The sequence below is a fragment of the Halichoerus grypus genome, unplaced genomic scaffold (genome assembly GCF_964656455.1).
Source record: "Halichoerus grypus unplaced genomic scaffold, mHalGry1.hap1.1 HAP1_SCAFFOLD_107, whole genome shotgun sequence".
In the NCBI taxonomy this organism is placed as follows: Eukaryota; Metazoa; Chordata; class Mammalia; order Carnivora; family Phocidae; genus Halichoerus; species Halichoerus grypus.
Genome location: NW_027555036.1, coordinates 42237 through 64666, shown reverse-complemented (window position 1 = coordinate 64666; position 22430 = coordinate 42237). Strand labels below are relative to the sequence as shown.

Here is a 22430-nt window from a genome sequence, read left to right as displayed (position 1 = left end):
ACTGGAGTTCTTCCATTCCAGGTGCATCTAAGCCATGCAGTCATTTGATTCCATCCTGTGATGGCCTGAGATACTAGATAAAACCCTGGAATAGGGAAGACCTGTTTCCAGGCCACAAACAGCTTGTGCTCTAAGAAGACACACAGATGTGTACTCACACAATTATATGTAGAAAGTGTTCTGGGGATACAGAGAAAGGAGTAACAGTCTACCTAGGAGAATTAAAACAAGCACACAACCTTCCTCGAAGTGAGTTGGGTCTTAAGACCTTTGGGTTTCTCTAAGCTTGATTCTGTGCAGTTTTGGGGTTCTTGCCTCTACGGTTCCTCCCCACCCCTCACAGAGAGAGTGAGCTCTGTGTCCTGAATTTGTGGTCAAGAGTGGAGACATGAGCCAAGAGAAGACACGTGAAGAAAGGGAAGGGGCTCACCTCTCCCTTGCTCATTCTGCGTTGGGTGCCTGGGCTTCAGGATGAACTGGCCTTGCATCTCTGCGAACCCCTGCTCCAGAAGGAGGGACTCCTGGAGGGTGGAAGGAGAGATGGAGTCCTCTGGTGTCTGCGGCAGCAGTGTGGTAGATGGAAGATGGCTCATTTTAATTCCATAGGGATCTTCATGTCCTATATGGAAAAAATATAGATTCAGGCTGATGGTGATGGCTCTGATCAAATCCCCCTTACCGTGAGTGTATGCATCACACTGGTATATGCTGCTATTCTGCTGGGGCTTCTGGCTAAAAAGGGCTGTGCCTCCTGAGTGAGCATCATATTCGCTCTTGTTGGGGACACCCTGCAAAAAGCAGGTGCCCAAGGAAAAGATTTTAAAAAGAGAAAAAAAATTTAAAGCATGTTACTTTACTCGGAATACAAAGATTCATCAGCGCATTGCACAATGCTGACTTTTGCTGTGTTTCCATCTGAGAATATTTAAGGCCTTCTAGTTTCTGCCTTGACACTAACGAGATCTGCACATCTTAGGCAAATTACTTGGCCCCTCTGAGCCTTACATTCATCCTTTGAAATGCTTGCCCTCACACAAACTTATAAGGATCAGAGTAAATATATTAATACGCATTGGTGGTTAATATTTTTTAAGTAATTGAACATATATATTAAGAATTGCTAACCTCTCTCACATAATGTCAGTTGAACAGATTTTTTTTCATTTCGTTTTGTCAATTTCTAGAGCCAGAGCTACTCAAGGGCAGTGGGATGGGTTGCCTTTATGCTTTATACTTCCCTCCCACTGCTGCCCTGCCTCCAAGGGGAGTCCTGCCAGGTGATGATCAGAGGGAAGGCTGCACAGTGTTGGGAACCCAGAAGCAAAGTGCAAAACGATGTTTACAGAGTGGAAAACTGCACCCAGAGTCAGTGAGAGTTGCCTGCCAAGTGATTAGTTTTGTTCTTGTATGCTTTAAATTGTTTCCTCTCTATAGAATTCTCAAAGACCCTGTGCTATATGACATGGATCTCATTTTTTAAGAACAGAATGGAAGTTCTCTTTCTGTCACTTCTGATTTATTATTGAATGTAACTTGAGGAGCTTTTGCTGTTCCTTCTCATCTGTCATAGATGCAGTGTCAGTGATGTGTTCACAAGAATCACAGTGACTTCCCTCTTTTAAGGAAAAAGAAGCTTCTACGACAGCAATACAACCAATTCACAAAGATAACCAGGAGATAATCCGCAATTGAGAATTGAGAGCATTGTTAAAAAATGCATTTTGATTGCTGCTAATGGATCATCATGAATGACAGGCTCTCCGGATTCCTTAGAGCTGCCTTGGTGTGTGAAGCTGCTCAAAGTCTAAAAAGTTATCATCTATATTGTTTTACCTAAATTAATGCACTTTATTAAAAGAAATATATTTAAGTATTTGACTTTTTTCCTTTTTGTTGTTGGCCAACTTTTACAGAGATGTCAATATTAATATGAAACATGGAATGGTGGGGGGGATTTTTTTCCTCAGCTATGCCCTTGGTGACTCTCTGTATCCTAAGACTGGGAATATACATTTCATAGAAAGAAATTGGTTATTTAGATTTCCAGATCACTTGAAAATATTCTTTAGATAACTTGGAAAACAGTAATAGCCTCATGGGATTATTTTCTTTTTAAGATTTTATTTATTTCTTTGTCAGAGAGAGAGAGAGAGAGCACAAGCAGGGGGAGCGGCAGGCCAAGGGAGAAGCAGCTCCCCATTGAGCAAGGAGCCCAGGACCCTGGGATCATGACCTGAGCCAAAGGCAGACACTTAACTGAGCCACCCAGGCATCCCGCCTCACAGGATTATTAAAAAGATTTAAAAAAATGCATGTAAGAAGGAATGCTCTAAGATTTCTAGCAGAAATCATTGTCACCATTACCATACATTACTATACTTCAAGGTCTGCTGCAGATCCTCTCTTTTTTCTCTTGTTTTTTAATCCTTCTATTTCTGGTAAGCACTGAACAATTTTGCTAATCCAAAGATTTTTTTTTAGAGAACTTGTGCTAATAACTATTTTAGGAGAGGTGTAATCTGTTTATCAATAACCTTAAGAACAGTGATGGAAAAAGCCTGAGAAACAGCAAAGTGCAGGTAGTTTAGTCAGTGAAGACTTGAGGAGTTTAAATGTGATTATCTCATTTTCCTCATGATGCTGAGAAAACTTCTGGGCACAGAGCAGGTGTTAAACACATACCTATACCTGGATTCAGAGACATGATTGGATTTTAGTGGATTCTCACAGAATAGAGGCTATTTAGTTGTTAGGAACTGGAATTCAAGACTGAATATGAAAAATAAATGTATGGGAAAAAGAAATTCCGATTCTTTGCTTTCATACCTAAGTGAGTAAATAAGTAAGTAAACACTAAACAAAACAATGTTTAAGACAGCTCTGTTTGTCAGGTAAAATGAAGTAGAAACGAAAAATTTACATTTCTCTCCCTAACTAGACCTTAAGCTGATGAATGAAGAGATGTCCTCAGTGCCTGGGAAAAAGTAAGTACCTGGTAATTCTTTAATAAACGTGAGAGTGAATATTGCATGTGATTTTCACTTTTAAGGGTATTTAAGCTTAAGACAGAACAACCATTACTTTGAGATGTAGAGTTACAATTTTGAACCTAATCAATCCCATCTTAGATTTTCCCTGACACTTACCAATGAGTGGGTGTGGGGACGCTTCCTTGCCAGCACTCACCGACAGCTGGTAGTCTTTCTCAGAGCCCTTGGAAACAAAAAGAACTATGCATCATAACAAATCTTTCACAGTACTTGAAGAACACATTTCCTTTGCATATCTATGTTTCCAGAAAGAAGGAATTGGGGCCAGTATAAATGCTATTTGGTCCATGGAGGTAGCTACAGTACTTGTTAACTTGTTCCCTCATAGCCTCCAGTGGACCGTCCCAGGTTCTTGTCATTTTTGATAAAGGCCAGGAAACCGCAGTACAATCAGCCCCTCACTGTGTGGGTGGCCCATGGCATAAGAAATCACAGTTGTGCCCCTTCACTAAGGAGGAAAGTTCTAATCTCGGAGTCCTGCCTTCCGCTGTCTCTAGATTCCTTGGATAATGTTGGCTTTTGCCGCCAAATGTCCCTGCCCTGACATGCATATTGTCCAGAGAGCCATATACCCTGCTGTGACTATTCCCGAGCAAAGTAACTTGAAAGGCATCAATAGCTCAGCAGCCCTGGGCAAAAGGAGACAAACGCCCAAGAGGCCTTGAGGAGATAGCGGACTGAAGTCAGCCACTGGCTTTGGTGCGGGCAAGCCCCACTTCAGGGAGAGGAAGAACAAGGACTCTCACCTAGACGACATATCAGATGCAGAAAACAATCACTCCCAGCAGAATTACCGCCCAGTAAACCTGGAAGTCCTACTTGAAACAAACACATCTAAATTATAAAGATCGCGGAACTATTTTAGAGAGTCTTCCAGGAGACTAAAGCAAAAAATGTTCGACATGGAGTTGTTGGTGATAGGTACTATGCTTGCCCTTGACTCCTGATTAAAAATCAGGGTCTTGCCCTTATGAAGAAAGGTCATAGGTATGGACACAGACACACACAGACACACAGACACACACACATAGCTGAATCTGCTCAAAACTGTATTGCATATAAGATGTGAGAGCTAATAAGGTAGGGTAGGGTTTGGAAATGCTATGCTGGAATCCCTTAAATCAGGCATACATAAAGCCAAATAGCCCCAATTCTTCATTAAAACAGAAATTCTTTGTGTGGTGAGATTGATCACTTTATGCAAAGGAAAATCACAAACATGAAATAAAATGAGCTTCATCATTAATCAATCTCCCCAACTTCATCCCTAAAACCACTCACTCTCTTTCTAAGACTTAATTCCTGTTTAGGGTATATATATCATACAGGTTAGAAATCAATGTAGATATGTGCTTTACTCAGTACATATAAATTCAATTTTATTTCAGATATATTATTAAATTTTGTTTGTACAGAAATCATTGATTTCTTATGCCAAATTCCAGTTGCTCTGAATTTTTTAGGGGCTTTATTATACCATTGGGTCAGACAGAATTTAAGTAAGAATCTTGTAATTATGTCATGTCATAATAGCAAGACATCTTTGCATTTATAGAGGATTTTATATAAGAAGCGGTGCTTTACAAGTGCTCCCTTCAGTTCTGTCCATCTGACTATCACTCTCCCTCTCTTTTCCCTTAGAAAACCTCATCCTCAAATATGTCCATGTCTTTCATCAAAAAAAAAAAAAAAAAAAAAATCCAGCAACTCACACCAGCACCATCAAAACATAAAGGAACAGGCAGTTAAAACCAAAACAAGATGAAAGTGATATGTACGCAACTGCCCCCAGATCCATGGTCTTATTCAGAACTTGCCCTCTTTACCAGTTCATAAGGGGTGTGAGCCGCCTCATCCCAAGGAACTGCACCAAGAGGAGGTAGCTTCTAGCCATGTGGTCTTTATGTCAAAATGTACAACAAAACATATAAGTTAGGATTCCTCTAACTGGGATTGAGTCCTTGCGTGATGACCAGGGTAAATAGGGATGGGGAGGAATCAGGAACGAAGACACAGATAGAAGAGTCCAATAGAGGAGGAAATATTTAGAAACTTAGAAATATTTTATTGTCTGTGTATAAAATATATACAATAAACTGCATGTTGTTATTAGCACTCTAAAATTATAGCCCAATTTTATGCTATGATTTCGAATTCGCAGAAAATTTAAAATGGGAAGACAAGAAGAGCACCCATGTATAGGCTAATAATATAGCTTTGCTGCCTTCAATTTCTAAATCTGGGGGACAAAATATGACTATGATATCTATAATAATCAGCTGTCTTATAATGGGAGGTACACAACACACACACACACAAATCTCAAAAGTCAAAGTTGGTTTTTAAATTAAAAATAGTTTGCAAGGCAACTTATGGTTATTCCTAGCATTGGTAGTGACATGTTGATAATGTCATTCGCTGTGTCTGAATTTGTTCCTGTTACAGTTACAGACTGTAAAAAAGAAATAAGAAAAATTGCTATAAATTTTTAAAAATTTAAAGCAGTGACCAAATAATTATTGTCAAATTATTATCCATACTCTAAAGGCAAAGCTTGTTTTCAGTTAATAACAAAGTAAAGCATATGTAGAGCACACACCCTTAATTATATCTTCATTTCTTTACAGAACATGAAGCTAGTAGGAAACATTTCAGTAAAACATGTATTTCCCTTCAAGGATTTGTGGCTTACAAAATATAGCAGCTTAAGCAAGAAAGAGAAAAACAGAATTCCACGAGGGGACATGAACTGACCCTCAGCTCCATAATGCTATTTCCAAAATAGAGAGGGGAGATAGTTTAAAAAGGAGGAGCTAGATACTTTTCTCTCTTCGCAATTACATACTCAGTTTCAGCAAAATCAGAATAAGAACTGTCTGTGACAGACATTTAAAAAAAAAAAAAAAACTACTATTTAGTCAGTACTTTCTTTGTGTCATCATGGTTACTAAGATTTCCATTGTTGAAATCTGTTGAGACAAATAAAACCAATGAGTCTAGGAAATGAGACTGAAAATTTTAGAAGTTTATATTCCATTCGCAACTCTGACAGTGAGTAGTTACTTATAATATCTCTCTATCACACCTTATATTGAGAAACTGCTCCATACAACAAGGAAAACAGTTATTGAAAATTATCTGAAAGGGACTGATAGGAATCTGAGATGATATCTATAAAACTATCCGAATTCCAAAAGACATTTTAAAATAGGACAATATGTAACCAACTATGCATACAGTTTTTATAACATTATTAGGCAATGAGGCCTGTGTCCTTTGAGAAACAGTGCATGAAGAAGACAAGCAACAGAAGTGGACACTCACAGTCCTTAAAAATATTAAAAACAAAGTTAAAAGAAACTTGTTCTTTCATTGTATTTTTCTTCTTAGGAATTGAAATGCAATTGCTTGATATGACAGATGGCCCAAAAGTTGTTTGATAATCGAACTTTTATAAACACAAGTGTTCATTGATTTCAAACTACTTGAGCTTTAAGGATTATTAAAAAAAAGTGTTCAGAACCTAGCAGTAGGACTCAGAGCACCCAAACTCAAGGATATCCTATGTTAAATTGTCAGGGAGGGGCTTCCTATGTTAAATTGTCTAGAGGATTCAAGACTGGGTCTTAGCTTGAAATTTAGTTAGAAGTAATGGCTCTGCTATTTTTTTTTTTAAGATGTCTGAAAGCCTTTCAATACAACTTAAAAACTTTCCCACGAATTTTTTTTTTAAGATTTTTATTTATTTATTTGTCAGAGAGAGAGCACAAGCAGGGGGAGCCACAGGCAGAGAAGGCAGAGGGAGAAGCAGGTTCCCCTCTGAGCAGGGAGCCTGTTGCAAGACTCCATCCCAGGACCCGGGGATCATAACCTGAGTCGAAGGTAGATGCATAACTGACTGAGCCACCCAGGCGTCCCTCCCTTGAAATCTTTTTAAAGAAAAAAAAAAAAATCTCTTTTGAAATACTAATAATCACTTTTTAATTTATCTGGTCTGCAAGATAATGGTTTTCATGGTATAAGGAACATACTATGTTCAAAATAGTAATTCCAGAGACGTATGTATATTTTCCTGCATGTTGTAGGTTCTCCAAAACAGATAAATTCCAGTAGATAGAGCTCTCTGTAAACAAATAACTTCAGAAAAATAAGCTGTTTTTTGGAAATAATTTAAAAGAAAAAGAAATGTTACTTTTTGTTTTATATGAGTCAAAGTGTTACTTAATATATGAAGAACAAGGAAAATGTGATCAATTCTCAAGAGCTGAAGCCAACCCTGAGATGATCTAGATGTTCAGGCTGTTAGCCAAAAACAGCTATTACAATAATGCTCAATGATACAAATGAAAATATGCTCACAATAAACGAAAGAGGCATCTTAGCATAGAAACTAAAAATATTTAAAAATAGAAATTTTTTATCTGAAAAATATCTTAAAGAAAAAATTTACTGACTAGGCTACATTGCATAATGGAGATGACAAAAGGAAGTCAGCGATTTGAAAATAGATAATAGAAATTATCCTGTCTGAAGAAGAAAAGGGGAGAAAAAGATTGAAAAAATTAAGACCCTGAGGGATCTATGAGCAATATGAAAGGGTCTGATATACATATAACTGGACTCTCAGGAGGAGAGAAGAGAGAAAATGGGGAAGAAAATATTTGAGGTAATAATGATTAAAATTTCCCAAATTTGGTGAAATTAAATTTATAAATTCAAGAAGTTCAGAATATGCCAAATAGGACAGATTCAAAGAAAACCATGCTGTGATACTTGATAGCCACACTGCTAAAAACCAAAAATAAAGAGAAACTCTTGAAAGCAGCTAGAGAAAAATGACAAATCACCTACAGAGGATTAATGTTTGATTGATCCCAGACTACTCATCAGAAAGCACAAAGACAAAAAGACAGTGGAACAGCTTTAAAGGGCTGAAAGGAAAAAGTTTGCAAACAAAATTCTACATCCCTCAAAATATCCTTCAAGAGTGAGTGTGAAATAAAGCCATATTCAGAGAAGAGAAATTAAGAAAATCTGTTTGCACCAGATCTGCACAAGAAATGCTAAGGATCATCTCTCTCGGATGAAATGAAAACAGTGTTAGAGGGAAACTTGGATCTTTAGGAATGAGTGAAGAACATTAGAAATGCTTATTTTGTGTAAATTATACATAAATAAAGTTGATTTTTAAAGATTTCAAGGTAATTTTCCATGGAAAATTCTGAATGGAACCCACTGCCACAGCTGAAATCAAAGCAGGCAGAGACAAGAGTGTGCTCTGCTGCTAGAGAACCCTCTGGCCTTATCTCCTTCATGCAATGCATCTACCTGGTGCTTAGAAACCAATCAAAATATTTGCGTGGCTTTTGCTTTGGCCACGAATAGCTACCACTTTTTCCACCTTCAAGTACTCTTTTGTGTGATCTAGAGCTACTGTAAAGTATAACAGGAAAAAAAAAAAATGTCACTTAAAGATACCCAAAGTATCTTGTTCATCATTGCAAATGTCTTGGCTACTGCACTACAATTTCAGAAATCAAATTTTATACAAATAATGGGCAACTGGTTTGATTTTTTCCCCCAACAGCCAAAAGAAAATGAGATAGAAATATGCTGATCCCTTAAAAGTGTCATCCCTCTGAGCTCAATTCAACCCTGATATTCCTTGGAACAAAAGACCTTTCAAAACCCCTCTGCAGTTGATATAACTACTAAGTGAAATACCTGACCCTTGAGTAGATCCTGTACTGGAAAGGAGACATTATTGAGGTCAACTGACAAAATGGGAACATGGAAGGCAGAGTAAAGTATTACACCGATGTTAAATTTACTAAAGGTGATAACTGTATGATGGTGATATAAGAGGATATCTTTATTCTTGGGAAATACTTAGGTTTAAGGATAAAGGGCCATGGCATTTGTATGACCCTCAAAAATAAGTATAACATACACATAATAGGGACAGAGAAAGAAAATAAATGATAAAGCAAGTGGAGTAAAATGTTACTAATAGCTGAATCTAGGTAAAGGGTGCATGGGGTGTTTTTTGTTTTATTTTTATATCTACAACTTTTCTGTGAGTTTACACTTATACCAAATAAAACACCAATGGGGGGAGGGTGGAGAACTGTGGAAACAATCCAAGCCATTCTGTACATAAGTAGTAACCATTGGAAAAAAAGGTTTAATTCTAGTAGGAAATACCTGCATGTGAAAATCACCTTATTACAAGCCAGTGTTATTGCTATTAGAAAGATCCAGAGAAATATTATGGATACTTAACACGCAATACTCTTTCCATGCTTAAGTACTGTGGCATGGATTCCTCTCGCTTCATATTACCTAGGATTCACTCTTTATGTATACAAAGACACGTGTAGACAGGAAAAGACATTTTCCCACATGGTACTTTTCTAAATACTCTCTCTCTTCTTATCTTTTGCTCTCTCCTTCCTACCTCCCCGTCTCTCCCTCCCTCCCTCCCTCTCTCTATCTCCATCTCCATCTCCCTCTCTTTCATTCTATCTGAATCAGGAACATGGAATTTAATTTTTGGTCTTAAAAACACTTACACAGGCACAGTTCTTGATGTCCTCAGTGAAGATTCTGAGAGGAATGCTTTTTGGCTGGTCCTTCTCTTTGGCTAGATTGATGTACCTAATCAAATTCAATAATAACCCCAAATAGAGTAGGATGAATTAGCTATTAGCTTACTTTCAAATTGATCTATGTGGCTAAAATTTTCAACATACTCTGTTATTTTTAAATGCATGTAAATAAACTCAGCAAAACCAAATTATGGGTTGGGAGAAAACATGCAAAACTATTTCAGGAAAATAAGACATGACTCAGAAAACAACAGGTTGCTCTTGTCATGTAAGATGTGAGCAGCAGATCCAGTCATCAAAGCTTTCCTGCCTAGACTGGAGGGCCCAGCACCTTCAAGGGTAGGAATCAGAAGGTGCTTTGAGCATCACTCAGGAGACTAAATTGCACTGAAGAAAATTTAATATGTATCTTTTGAGAATAATGTTAGCTCCAATCATTAGGTCTGAGAGAAGGGGAAGATGAGAGTGATAACCAGAATTTCATCAAAAATAAGCAATATGTGCATGTAAATAAGAGCAGATTATTTGCAGTAGCAGCCAGGGTACATCTAAATAAGAAATTATTTGAGGATAGTCTAACAATTTCTACTAAGTAGGGGAAGCATAGTGTGTGGGGGCGCTGCTTTGAAGGGATTTATTCTTTTCTCATGGGTTAAAGATGTATAGTATGTATAGTGACAAGATACCTTTGAAGGAAAGAATGCCATTTTTCCTTTTGTTCCGAAGAACTGCAATTTAAAAAAATGGGAAGAAAAAATTAAGATACATACAATACTTATACTAGCAAAATAAGATCACCATTCCAGAAAAAAATATCAGCAGCCAGTTGTTAAGGATGTGGATGCATGTGTTAATATCATACTGTCCTCATAGTTGGGCTTTGGAGGGACCCCACTCTTTTATGAGCGTATTAAAGCAATGGGAAGTAGATCCTAAAGTGGAAGAAAAGTTGGTTTTGAATCTGAACACTTAATTGTAACTATGTGATGCAAGCTATGCGATCATGGGCACTTTGCTTAACTGCGCTGATCTTCAGTTTCCAGAACTGGAAAAGGGTTAATTATACCCCGAGTGTTCCTGCAGCTGCAAGTGCTATTCAGATATAAAGAACATTATTATTCAAATTAAATCATACTTAAGGAATTTGGCATTTGGATGGAACTATCTTGGCCCAGAAACAAGAATATCTTTTTAGGAAAAAACACCTGTAATATTTTTATTTCTTCATCCACACAGCAGCTTGGAATGTGTTAAATTAGTTTCTAGAAAACATTCTTCATTACTGTGATCCTCTGAGCAAGATCAATCCAGCTAGTGCTAAACTACTAAAGGTTAGTCTTTTCTCAACTAAAGTTTTCACAGCATTTAATATCCAAAGTTGCGAATGTTTTAAGCCTCATTCATACATGGCCTTACCACTTACTAGCGTTTTTTTACTGTGGGAAACTACACAAAATAAAATTGACCATTAGTGACCTTTAGTACATTCACAGTTTTGTGCAACTACCGTGACTGTTTAGTTCTGGAACATTTTTTCACCCAAAAGCAAACCTGTGTCCATGAAGCAGTCAGTCACTCTTCCTTCCTTCCTGTTTCTAGCTCCTGTACCATATTTTGTGTATTTGTTGATAAACACTTGGGTTGTTTCTACTTTTTTTTGTTTGTTTGGTTTTTGGCTATTGTCGACAATGCTGCTATGAACGTTTGTGTATCAATTTTGTGTGCACCTATGTTTCTCTTGGGTATACATCTGGAGGTGGCATTGCTGGGTCGTATAGTAATTCTGTTTGACTTACTGAGGAACCATCAAACTGTCCACAGTGGCTGCCACATTTTATACTCCTCCCAGCAACACTGCTCCCCAACCCCTCCATCGCTGTTTCAGGATTTGTCCCATCTGGAAAATGGAACGCCCACTTCGCGCCCCAGCCTGCCTATGCTCATGGACACAGCTTCTAGTTAGCCATGCTGATCTGCAGAACAGTAATAATAACAAATAGCAAAAGCACTAGGTGCCAGGAATTGTTATAAATGCCTTCTATATGTTTACACAGCTTTTTAACTAATATAACCTGTAGAAGCCTGGCTTCCACATTTTCCTCCTTGTTAGGGAAAAAAAGTTTCTTGGAAACTCCCCTGTCAAAGACTTTATACATTCCCAATTGAAACTGGTTCCTTCCATTTGCAACATGGAGAAGACAGTAAGCAAGAGGAACTGAGAATCTTTACAGAAATACGTCGTGGAAAAGAAGACATGCGGAGAGCATATAAATACATATTTCTTCCCAATAAGCTTTGAAAATTTTTCATCAAGTCAACGCTGCATTATAGGGCTTAATAAATTAACAACTTGTAAACATTTTCGTTGTCTTCCCTTTGTGATGACGTGTGGCATTTTGGTGGAGTGGGGTGAGGAGAAGAAAGGAGGGTGTTAAGTGCATGTGATGAACACTCATTGTGCAAAACAAGAATGAGACTTGGGGTGTGGTTGTTTCAAACAGCAGATGTAAGTGTTGCACCACCCCTGTAAACTCAGGAGTGTCTGCTCAGGATGTCCGGGGTAGAGAGTCACATTCCCCATCCTCATGTCAGCCTAAGAATGTGTCTTGCACAACTAACCTCTACTCAACGCAATCATACTGTTGTTTTCGATGGTCACCTCTCTAGAGACACCAACTAAGATAAGCAGTACACAGCAATTCAGGCAACCTCATATTCAATGACATGATTAATTTCTTTGTATAATTACATACTACTTTTAAAGGAATGAACTTGGGAGTATAAGAGCAATTTTTCAAATTTAATTGGACTCTTTAATAGTACTTGCTCAAGAAAAATATGCCAGTGATTTGGAAACACAGATACCCCCTGGGAATTAGGGGGCAGGATATTGGAGAGGGGTTCTAGAACCTCACTCTCTTGATTCTCCTTCCATATGCCTAAAACACCCAATTCCTCAAGTGGCTCCTAGAGCCCATCTGAAAAACCACTGATCAAAACCAAAAGAAATTACTCCAATAGTTCCCACTCTACGTTATCTACTTGCTCCCATTTGTACATACCTTTTGGGGGAAAGTACAAGGCAAATGAGTGTCATTATGGGAAGTCAAAAAGTGAGTCACTGGCTTGATATATAATCAGATTAAAATGTTTTTCTTTTTAACCCATGTAAATACAAGACCAAACGGTCGGTCTTACCTGAAGGTGGCCACAAAGGTCACCGTGGGCCAGCCCAGGATAAAGGACCTCCCAGCACAGATGTTGGCATCCTCCACTCTGTCCATACAGTTGGCAGTCCACACGGTGTTCAGTGGTATTTTATTTTTTATCTTAAGTTTTTTCTTATACCTAGAAAGATACCCAAACAAGACCTCTGTCAGTTTGTTTCATAAATGTTATGGGAACAGCCGTGCTTATCAGAGACCAGTTCTCACTGCTCCAGGGCACAGCATGCCTCCCTTGTCTCTATTACCCTCTGTGCCCAGCACAGCAAATGGTGACATGACCTTTACAAAGTGTGTGTTGAGCGAAGTCTGGCCCTAGGAAGGCCCTGAAAACACTTCCTCAAATGGCAGCAAGTGGCCATTTTTCTGAATGTTGAGTGTTGAGTAAAGACGATATATTGCAGAGCTTTTTCAGAAAACCATTAATTCATTTATTATTGTTAGAATTTGTTTCTTATTATATATAGTTTTATGGTTATTATTAGAGTTAATTATTCATTTATGACTTGCTTACTTCAAAAAGTATTTGAGGGGCTGAACAAAGCTACCTGTACACGATTTATAAAAATAGTCATACAATTTTTTTCTTAAGAGAGACAAACCAGGGGGCGCGCCTGAGTGGCTCAGTCGGTTAAGCATCCAACTCTTGGTTTCGGCTCAGGTGGTGATCTCAGGGTCTTGAGATCGAGTCCCCGTGTAAGGCTCCCCTCTCAGTGGGGAGTCTGCTTCCCCTCTCCCTTTGCCCTTCCCCCCGCTCACGCTCATTCTCTCTAAAATAAATAAATACATAAATAAATCTTCAAAAGAGAGAGAGAGAGAGAGAGAGAGAGACAAACCAAGAACAAAAAATAAACTTGGATCAGAAAGATTTAAAAGTTATTTTCAACCTTAATTAAAAAAAAAATACTTTCTAGCCTTTAAAGCATAGGTTATTTTCAATTTCCCTTCTTAAAATTTTATCCATATCATTTTCCCTTAGATTCTGGCTAAAACTGAAAAACTGTTAGCCTACAGATTGAGCCCAATTTAAAAATCATCAATCCATCAATCAATCAATCCCAGATCAGTGGTCAGGAGGTCGTATATGTGAGTGATGGATACTTCCCATTTCTCTGAGGAGTCAGAAGGTGATCAACTTTGTCAGTGGTGAAACTGCTTTTTGACAATTTCTGCCTAATCTTCTTTGATCTCTAACATGAAAACCACCATATTGATTAATTTGGTTAATTCACAACTTTAACTCTCAGGTGGGCTTGAGATTTAAATAGTTATAAGCCCTCTGAGGGATGCTTAGGGAACTTGGACACACCACTCTGGAACTCCTTCCTATTCAGAAACACATGTGGAAACACTAAACTAAAATGAGATCAAAGACACCTCATGTGCAAAAATCCCTATGACTCCAATGATTCATGGAACAATTAAAGCTAAGACTCTCCAATGGGTTTTATGAAAGAAAAATAATTTTGCTGGAAGCGCACTTGAAGGATAATCTAGATTCAAAGTTTATGACACAATGAATAAAGTCATCAGATAAAATCATTATCAGATATCAGATGTCTGATTATCAGATAAAATCATTTTTCTAGATAGTAACTCCAAAGGCGTTGCCAAGGTAAAAATATATGGCTAATGGGAAAGATAGACATATATCTGTTTGTTTTCACAGATTTTTTTTTTGTTTTTCTAATGTAGGTATCTGTGTGTATACAGACACCTGAGGTACTGTGTGGAAACTTCCAAATACATTGACCTGGAAAAAGGCATCTCAATAATTCTCTCCTTAGTTCAAGAAAGCGCCAAGATTATCTACTCCAAACCAAGGAGTTATCCCAAAGCCCAGAGCATGGTTTCTACTGTCCTATAACATTTGGAGCACTTACCATATGCCAAGCACTGTTCTAAATATTTTATAAATACAAATATAAAAAATTTAATCCTCAAACAACTACACTAGGTGGTCTTTATTAGCTCCATTTTACAAATAAGGAAACTCACAGAAAGGTCAAAAAAATTGCCAAAGGCAAGAGAGTTTGAACCCAGACAGCCTAACTCATGAGCCCATGTTTGTAACCACTTGGCCTCTGTGGGTGCTGACCTATCGTTCCATGAACTACCCTTCTCATGTTTCCTACCCTCACTCAGCCTCACTTCGGTCCCCAGAGCCATCAGGCTTTCTCATGGGATTGTCTGGGGAGTGAGAGGATAGATCTCAAGACATTGTATTAACAAAGCTACTTGCTAGCTTGGAAATATTTAAAGTTTATTACAACAAAGCTTCATACTTCAGTGGATTCTTCTAGGGTCTTACTGCATTTCTTCACTCTCAATCACTGACCCAACTGGATTATCTCAGTAGAAATTGGAAAGTATTAATCTAATGGAAACTGACTTGAGGAGAAGAAAGAGGAGGAGAAAGAACTGTGGTTTTTATTTCTAAAAATAGTCCTTTATTATATTTGTATTAACATGATGGATATCACTCTTGCTTTCTGTTACCTCAACCTTTATACCAGAAGGGAAGCCCCAGTGCACTGTGGAAATTTACAGGATTCTAGGGAGATTTCCCCTGTTCTAAGAAAGGGGTATCCTTTTACAGATGTTGGGAGTGGGGGTCATGGTATATTCTGTAAGTAATTCTTTGTAATTTCACGCATAATGAGTTAATAGTCATCTTCATCTTTTGACCTAATTTAAATTCATTTTTTGTTTCATTTCATATTCTTTAATACCTACATATGAGGCATGTGATGTCTAAAGAACTAAGTTCAGTCCCTTCCTTTTTGTAAATTCTTCATGGGCCTCTACTAGTATTAATATCTTAATATTTATCAAGCAGATACTGTTCTTAAAAATAAAGTAATAATTTTATTTGAAAAATAACTTATTTAGTATTCTAATGAATATCAAAAGTAATAAGGAAGGTTCCATCTGACCTCAATTCTTGAGAAATTTCTAAAGGTGTATGAAAAAAATCCCCAAACAATTTCCACTATTATTGACATCTTGTACGACTAGAGAAATATAATTTCTTTGTGAAGAAACAAACATTTAAATTCCTTTTACGATTACACACAAACTAAAATTCACTAATTCTGACAGAATAAATAGGTAGCAATTAGTCAACTACTTACCCAATCTGTGTTAATTTCTATAGCGTCAACCTAAAGATGAGAGTTTCCAGCTGAAGCCTGCAGGTGAGCTGAGGTAAAATGGAACCTGGGTCACCCCAACCCCTTCTTCTTATAGCTAATTGGAAAACGTAGGCCCTAAATTCAGATTATTAATTTGAACAGATTGATTCAGGGCATAACACAATCCTCCAAGAACAAGGATGACAGGGATGAAACAAGGTTGTTAATGCAGGAGCTATTTCTTTTTAGTTGTTTCCTTCTAGAAAAAAAAATGTAAACTTTTCCAATATTAACAGTGATCATAAATATACCCAAATATTTACTATGGGAATGTTCTCATAGTCGTTTTCTAAAAACTGTGGCAAAAACTTGTACGCGGCCACAGCATGAAGTGCTGCTCGTGACTGCTAGGGACAGAATTGTGTCCCCTCCCCCACTGCTCCCCACAGTCTTACCGTGAAGCCCTCTCTGCCAATATGACCATGTTTGGAGAGAGAGCTTTTAAGCGGTAACTAAGTGTAAATGGGGCCATCAGGGTAAGGGCTTAGTCCAGTAGGATCGGTGCCCTTGTAAGAAGAGGGAGAGAGAGCTCTGTGTGTGTGTGTGTACATGCAGGCGCTGAGGAAACCCCACAGGGCATAGGCCAGAGGGCAGCCATCTGCAAGCAGAAAGACAGCTCTCGTGGGAACCTGACCCTGATGGTGTCCCGAACTTGGACTTCCAAAAATCTGTGTTCTCTCTCTGTCAAGGGCCTTGGTTTTAGAAACCAAATTCAAGTGCCTGAGATCACTTACATTTTCTAATATTCCTAATGGATGTAAAAAGTATATAAGATAATCTTTCAGGAGCTGAGTCTCTTAAAGAGAACATTATTAAATACATTGATGTAGATTTTGTCACATCATAAAAACCCTTGCGTAGACACAAAGACCTATCTCAGAAGCAATATGTGAAGAGGAAAAATGTTGCACTTCTTTTGTAATAGTGAACCAATCAAAATAAAAAATTCAGCTCTTAAAAGGATGCAGTTCTCTCATGGAGAAAGAACACTGCCTTTATATAAAATCTTTTCAGCAGAACACCGTAGGTTCCGTAAAACCCGCTGCGAGGTAAGCAGTATCCAGGACAATAAACGGCTCTAGTAGGAAAAGAAAGGTCTTCTCCTCTCCCTAAGTGCGATAATAATTACAAAGATGAAAACAAAGTGAAGGACAACCTGTTCCCCTTATAAATCGAATGTGAGTGGTCTGCAAGGTCCCAAGGAGCAGGAAAGGAGTTTGCTGTTTGTTAGCGTGTCTCGGGCTGAGCATGGAAGAGTAGGTGTGGCATGGTGTGGCAGGAAGAGTGTGGCCTTGGGATGAAGGCAGGCCTGGCTTGGAGTCTCTCCCACCATTTCCCTGTGGATGACAGGTCCATTCCTGAGACTTCCTCCATCCCCATTTTCATTTCTGCAGCCGGTGGATGATAACAATACTGGCCTTGGAGGGCTGTGGGGAAATCACACGAGGAATCTGTAATGCTCCTCGTGTGGTCCCCAGCATGCGTCCCACACATTTTAGTCTCCTGTACTCACCTTGGTTAAATAAAGAGAATGGTAACTACTCTGCTTTTTTAAAAATAATGATGTGGCCCTCTATCGGGAGGAGCAGAGTGCGTCACATGGACCTCATGTCAGGACCTGGACAGTCTTTTTCTCTCTGTCCTCCTCATGACATCACCACCTCCAAGGCTACATCTGTAGGCAATATCACTCATCTCAAATATATTTTACTATTTCTGTCTTTGCCTCTGGTTTTTTTTTTTTTTCTTTTTTTTTGGACAGCTACACTACCGTCATTTCTCAGTTCACTAAGCATTCTGACCTATTTCTTACCAGATACCAAGCAGATTGGAGTTGTTTACTCACCGTAAAGGAAAGGTTGATTTCAATAATGAAAGAGAATCTAGGTGTTCATGGAATGTTGTATGAAATTCAGAAAAATAGAAAGAATAGAAACAGCAGCACCACACGTAGAATAAAAGCCTGTACTTTGAAAGAAACGGACCTAATTTCAAATGTAGACTCTACTCATCACTAATATGGTGACCTGGGCAAAACCTTCAGACCTCTGATTTTCAGAGTTCTCCTCTAAAATAAAAATAATCCCATCTCACAGCGTAGTTGTAAGGTTGGAGAAGATTACATACATGAAGTTCTTAGCATAACATCTGTCATGTAGTAAGCCCCTGATAAATTATCATTAATGTCACTCAGATTGAGTATAGCATTTTGCCACATTAGTACTTGCATGTCTTACTAATGGCATGGCATAACTGGGAGCTGGTGAGGGCAGCAAAATAAAGGGGGGTAGTTTTTTTTCTGGTGACTAAAAAGCTTCTTGGTATTTGGTTTGTTGGAATAGTCTTTGTCTTTCATGATGTTTTGTGAATAATGAAAACAGAGACAGAGCAAGTAAACAGCTGACCTCCCACCCACCTGCTTTTGGACACTTATTGAGCAATCATCAGGTTCCAGGCTGGATATCAGCTGCATTTGTGTTCAGGGTTGAGAGGAAAGTACACGCAGTTAGTTCTGTCTCCAGCATATATTCCAAATCTGTCTGCTGCCTCCTTCCTTTTTACTGCACTCCTATCCTGGAGCCCTTGAGAGCAGCCATCAGGACTACTGCCTCCCCTAACCAGTCTCCCTGCTCCCACTCTTGCTTAAGCATCCATCCATTACCTAGCAACAGTCAGAAAAATTTGCTAGAGCTATAAATCAGATTCGGTCAGTCCTAGTTAAAAATGCCATGGCAAAATGTGTCCACTTTCACCATGGCCTGTGCAGACCGTGTGTGACTGGACCCTGAGCGCAGTATCACATCTGATCGCATGCCCCATGCTTCGGCTCCCATCAAACCAGCCTTCCTGAGCCCCTCCCCCCAGGGGTCAGGTTGCACCCACGTAGCCTGCCGGTCCCTCAGCCTAGAAGGTTCAGGCACCTCGTCTAGGAACGTGGCTGCTTCTCATCCCATAGATCTAGTTTCAGTGCTGCCACCTCAGAGAGGCCCTCCTGGACTACCCCTCTCTCAAACGTTCCCATCATCTCCACACAGCCCCCTGTCTACCTTCTATCAGAAGCACTAATCACAATCTATAATTACCCCTCTTATTTTTATCATTTGTCTGTAAGTTCCAGGCAAGAGAGACACTGCTTGTCACATTCTCTATTGTATTCTCTGCAGGCAGGGGAGGGGGGGGTATGGCACGAAACAAGACCTCCATAAGTACTTGTTGAATGAATGAAGGATCAAAACATGGGCAAAAACAAAAGAAAAAAAATGTCATGTCTTCTTATGGTAAGGGTTAATGGAAATGTAACTTCGTGATCATCACGAGGGCACGTTGCTTAGTATACATACTTGGTATCGGACACCAGCAAGAAATCGCTGAACAAGAAGAGGTGCCGCTTCTGCCTCCTCCAGCCTCTCTTGAGCTCGACGGGGCCGTGGATAAGCAGGGTAGGGGCGGCACCCTCAGATGATGTAGTGCTTTTGCTGCGGGCGTCCACCTCAACAGAAGAGCTCTTCCTGCAACCCACCAAACACCACGGAGCAGCTAGTTACTAGTCAAATATACAATAGAGTTGTATGCTAAATGTCAAGGTTCGCACAACACTAAAATTCAGTCTCAACCCCGAAAGCAGAGCTCCAGAGCTCACATTCAGGGATCGCTGAGTTATAGAAAGCTATTGAAAGAGATGAGGTCGGACGTCTGGGTGGCTCAGTCGGTTAAGCGTCTGCCTTCAGCTCAGGTCATGATCCCAGGGTCCTGGGATCGAGCCCCACGTCGGGCTCCCTGCTCAGCGGGGAGCCTGCTTCTCCCTCTGCCTCTACCCCTCCACCCTGTTTGTGCTCTCTCTCTCTCTCTCTCACATGCTCTCTTTCTCAAATAAATAAACACAATATTTTGAAAAAAGAGAGAGAGATGAGGTCACTTGGTGAACTGATACCGATGGAGAACAGTTTCAAGGACAAAGCCCTTGGGCATGCCAACACTCAGACGTGGGGTGGAGAAAGCAGCAAAGCTAATCATGAGCTGTTAGGAAGGGGAGAATCAAGAGGTAGAGTGTATTACAAGAAGGCAAACAACAACAAACAGGACAATTTGTGGCCTAATATAAAACAAAATGATATGGTGTGTGTGTGAAGAATTAATTACAATTTGCTTTCATGTTAAGATAAAAATGAAGACAACTGAAGATTCTGGAAATTTACTTATCTAAATCTATCTAAATCTTATCTAAATCAATATTCAAACTTGGGGGAAAAATTCTCAAAGATCGGCGAAAATACTGGAAACATCAAAAAGTTTCTAAACACAAGAGTTTAGCTGTTACTTGGCTGAGCTCTGACTGAGCTCTGATAGGACTTTCTGGTCGTCATAGGTAAAACAACTAAATTGAACAGAATGCAAAAGTTCTTTCATAAATAGGACAGATATTTTCATAGACCTGGGAAAATTCTCTCTCGTGGAGCCAAGAAAGTGTCTCCTCCGAGAAAGTAAGCCCTGCTCTCTTCAGCTCAGCGGCACTGAATCTTACGAACCTGAGTAGCTTTTCATGAAGCTGGTGCTGAAGTTACTCATTAGTTTACATGTATTAGAAGAAACAAAAGAGAACAACACTCCCTGTTACTGTCAGTCTGTTTTGAGGCTCAAAAAGAGTATATCAAAAGACTACCTTCCGCGGTGAAGCCTTGAACGAGCACCTATAAGTTCAGCATGTTTTCTGAATGACGTGAACATCCTTTTGTCTTCAGTTCTCAGGACTGAAAATCAAGTGAGTCTACAGCACTAGGCAGAGTACTGTAAAATGCTTGAAGCCTGAGGATTCCACAGTAACCTGGGATCACTACCATTATGATGTCACGGATCTAAGGCTCATGCCATAACTGCCAAACTGACATACTTGTTTCCCTGATTTGGCCTGCACGTTTTGATTTTTTAAAAGTAATCTTTTTTTTTTATTTTGAGATAACTATAGATTCATATGTATCTGTAAGAAATAATACAGAGAGATTACATCAATTTTCTACAGATAGAGACTTCCAGACACTTCCATCACCACAAGGATCCTTCCTATTACCCTTTTACAACCACACACACTTCCTTCCACCTCCCCCACCTCTTTAATCCCTGGCAATCACGAATCTGTTCTCCATGTGTATAATTTTGACATTTCAAGAACGGTATACAGAGGGGATCATATAGTATGTAACATTTTTGTGATTTGCTTTTTTCCACTCAACATAACGGGAGAGTCATCCGGATTGCCACAGGTGCTCACAGTCCATTTCTCTGTGTCTCTTAGTAGTATGCCAGGATACGGCTGTATCACAGTTTGCTTCACCACCTGCTGAAGGAATTCTGGATTGTCTGCAGGCTTGGGCTTCCACTAATAAAGCTGCTGTAAACATCTGTGTACAGGTTTTTGTGTCAGCGTCGGTCTTCTCTTCTCTGGGCTAAATGCCCAGGAGTCCAATTGCCAGGTCCTAGGGTAGCTGCTCTGTTTTGTTTTTTAAGAAACTGTCTAACTGTTTTCCAGAATGGCTCTGCCATTTCACATTCTCACCAGTACTGCGGGAGTGATTCAGTTTCCCCACAGCCACACTAGCATTGGGTGTTGTCATTTTTTATTTTAGCTGTTCTGATAGCTGTGTCGTGATATCTCACTGTGGATTTAACGTGCATTTCCCCAATGGTTAGTGATGCTAAACATCTATTTGCCATGTGGACATCTTCTTCAGTGTGACGGAACCTACAGTAGTCTGTTAAAAACATTTTCCGTGGAGACGGTGTTCCCTGTCCACTGGAAAACTGACCGTTTTACAGATGAGGAGGTGCTTCATGGACAGGTTAGACGCTTTCAACCCAAGCGGCTGCGACGTAACGTGAAGGATTCAAATCCAGCTGACTCAGGAGGTCACTCAACTTCCTGTGAGGGCCCCCCACTCTTCTCACACGGACAGTGTCTTTCCTTTGACAACAGTGGAGGACTGAAATTTGATCCTACTAACAAAGTTCGTGGTTTCCCTTATAGGCACCTCTAACAGGTATGTGAATCCCTCTCTTTTATTCCCCACTCGACTCTATGGACCTCAAGGAAAGAGTCTATGTCTGATTTATCATTTTAATTCTCACAAACATTGGCACATTGGAGGAATTCAAAAATTCTCTTGAATGGGTGAATGAAATAGTTTTCTGGCATGGATGGATGGGGAAAAGGCATGACCTAAACTAGTCTCTCTCTCATTTACTTCATTCATTCAACAGATAGTGTTTGAACCTGTACTAGGAGAAAGACACTTGCTAGGTCTGGGCAACAGAGAGCCAGGCCCCACTCTCACAAAACCAGGATTTAAATGGGGAGGTGCG

General features: G+C 39.3%; 1 protein-coding gene across 1 annotated transcript in view; it reads right to left on the bottom strand.

Annotated features, from left to right (window-relative positions):
- LOC118534890 (rho GTPase-activating protein 20-like) overlaps positions 1-20045 on the bottom strand; it is a gene marked incomplete at its 3' end in the record, with an annotated part of 28722 nt that extends 8677 nt beyond the window's left edge. Inside the window, exons 1-8 of the mRNA XM_078065552.1 lie at positions 20008-20045; positions 19418-19585; positions 12857-13006; positions 10345-10386; positions 9623-9707; positions 5421-5502; positions 3147-3230; positions 431-619 (exon numbers count right to left, since the gene is read on the bottom strand). Of these exons, the coding sequence (XP_077921678.1) occupies positions 431-619; positions 3147-3230; positions 5421-5502; positions 9623-9707; positions 10345-10386; positions 12857-13006; positions 19418-19585; positions 20008-20045 (838 nt within the window). The remainder of the gene's footprint in view (positions 1-430; positions 620-3146; positions 3231-5420; positions 5503-9622; positions 9708-10344; positions 10387-12856; positions 13007-19417; positions 19586-20007) is intronic.
- Positions 20046-22430: the final 2385 nt, after the last annotated feature.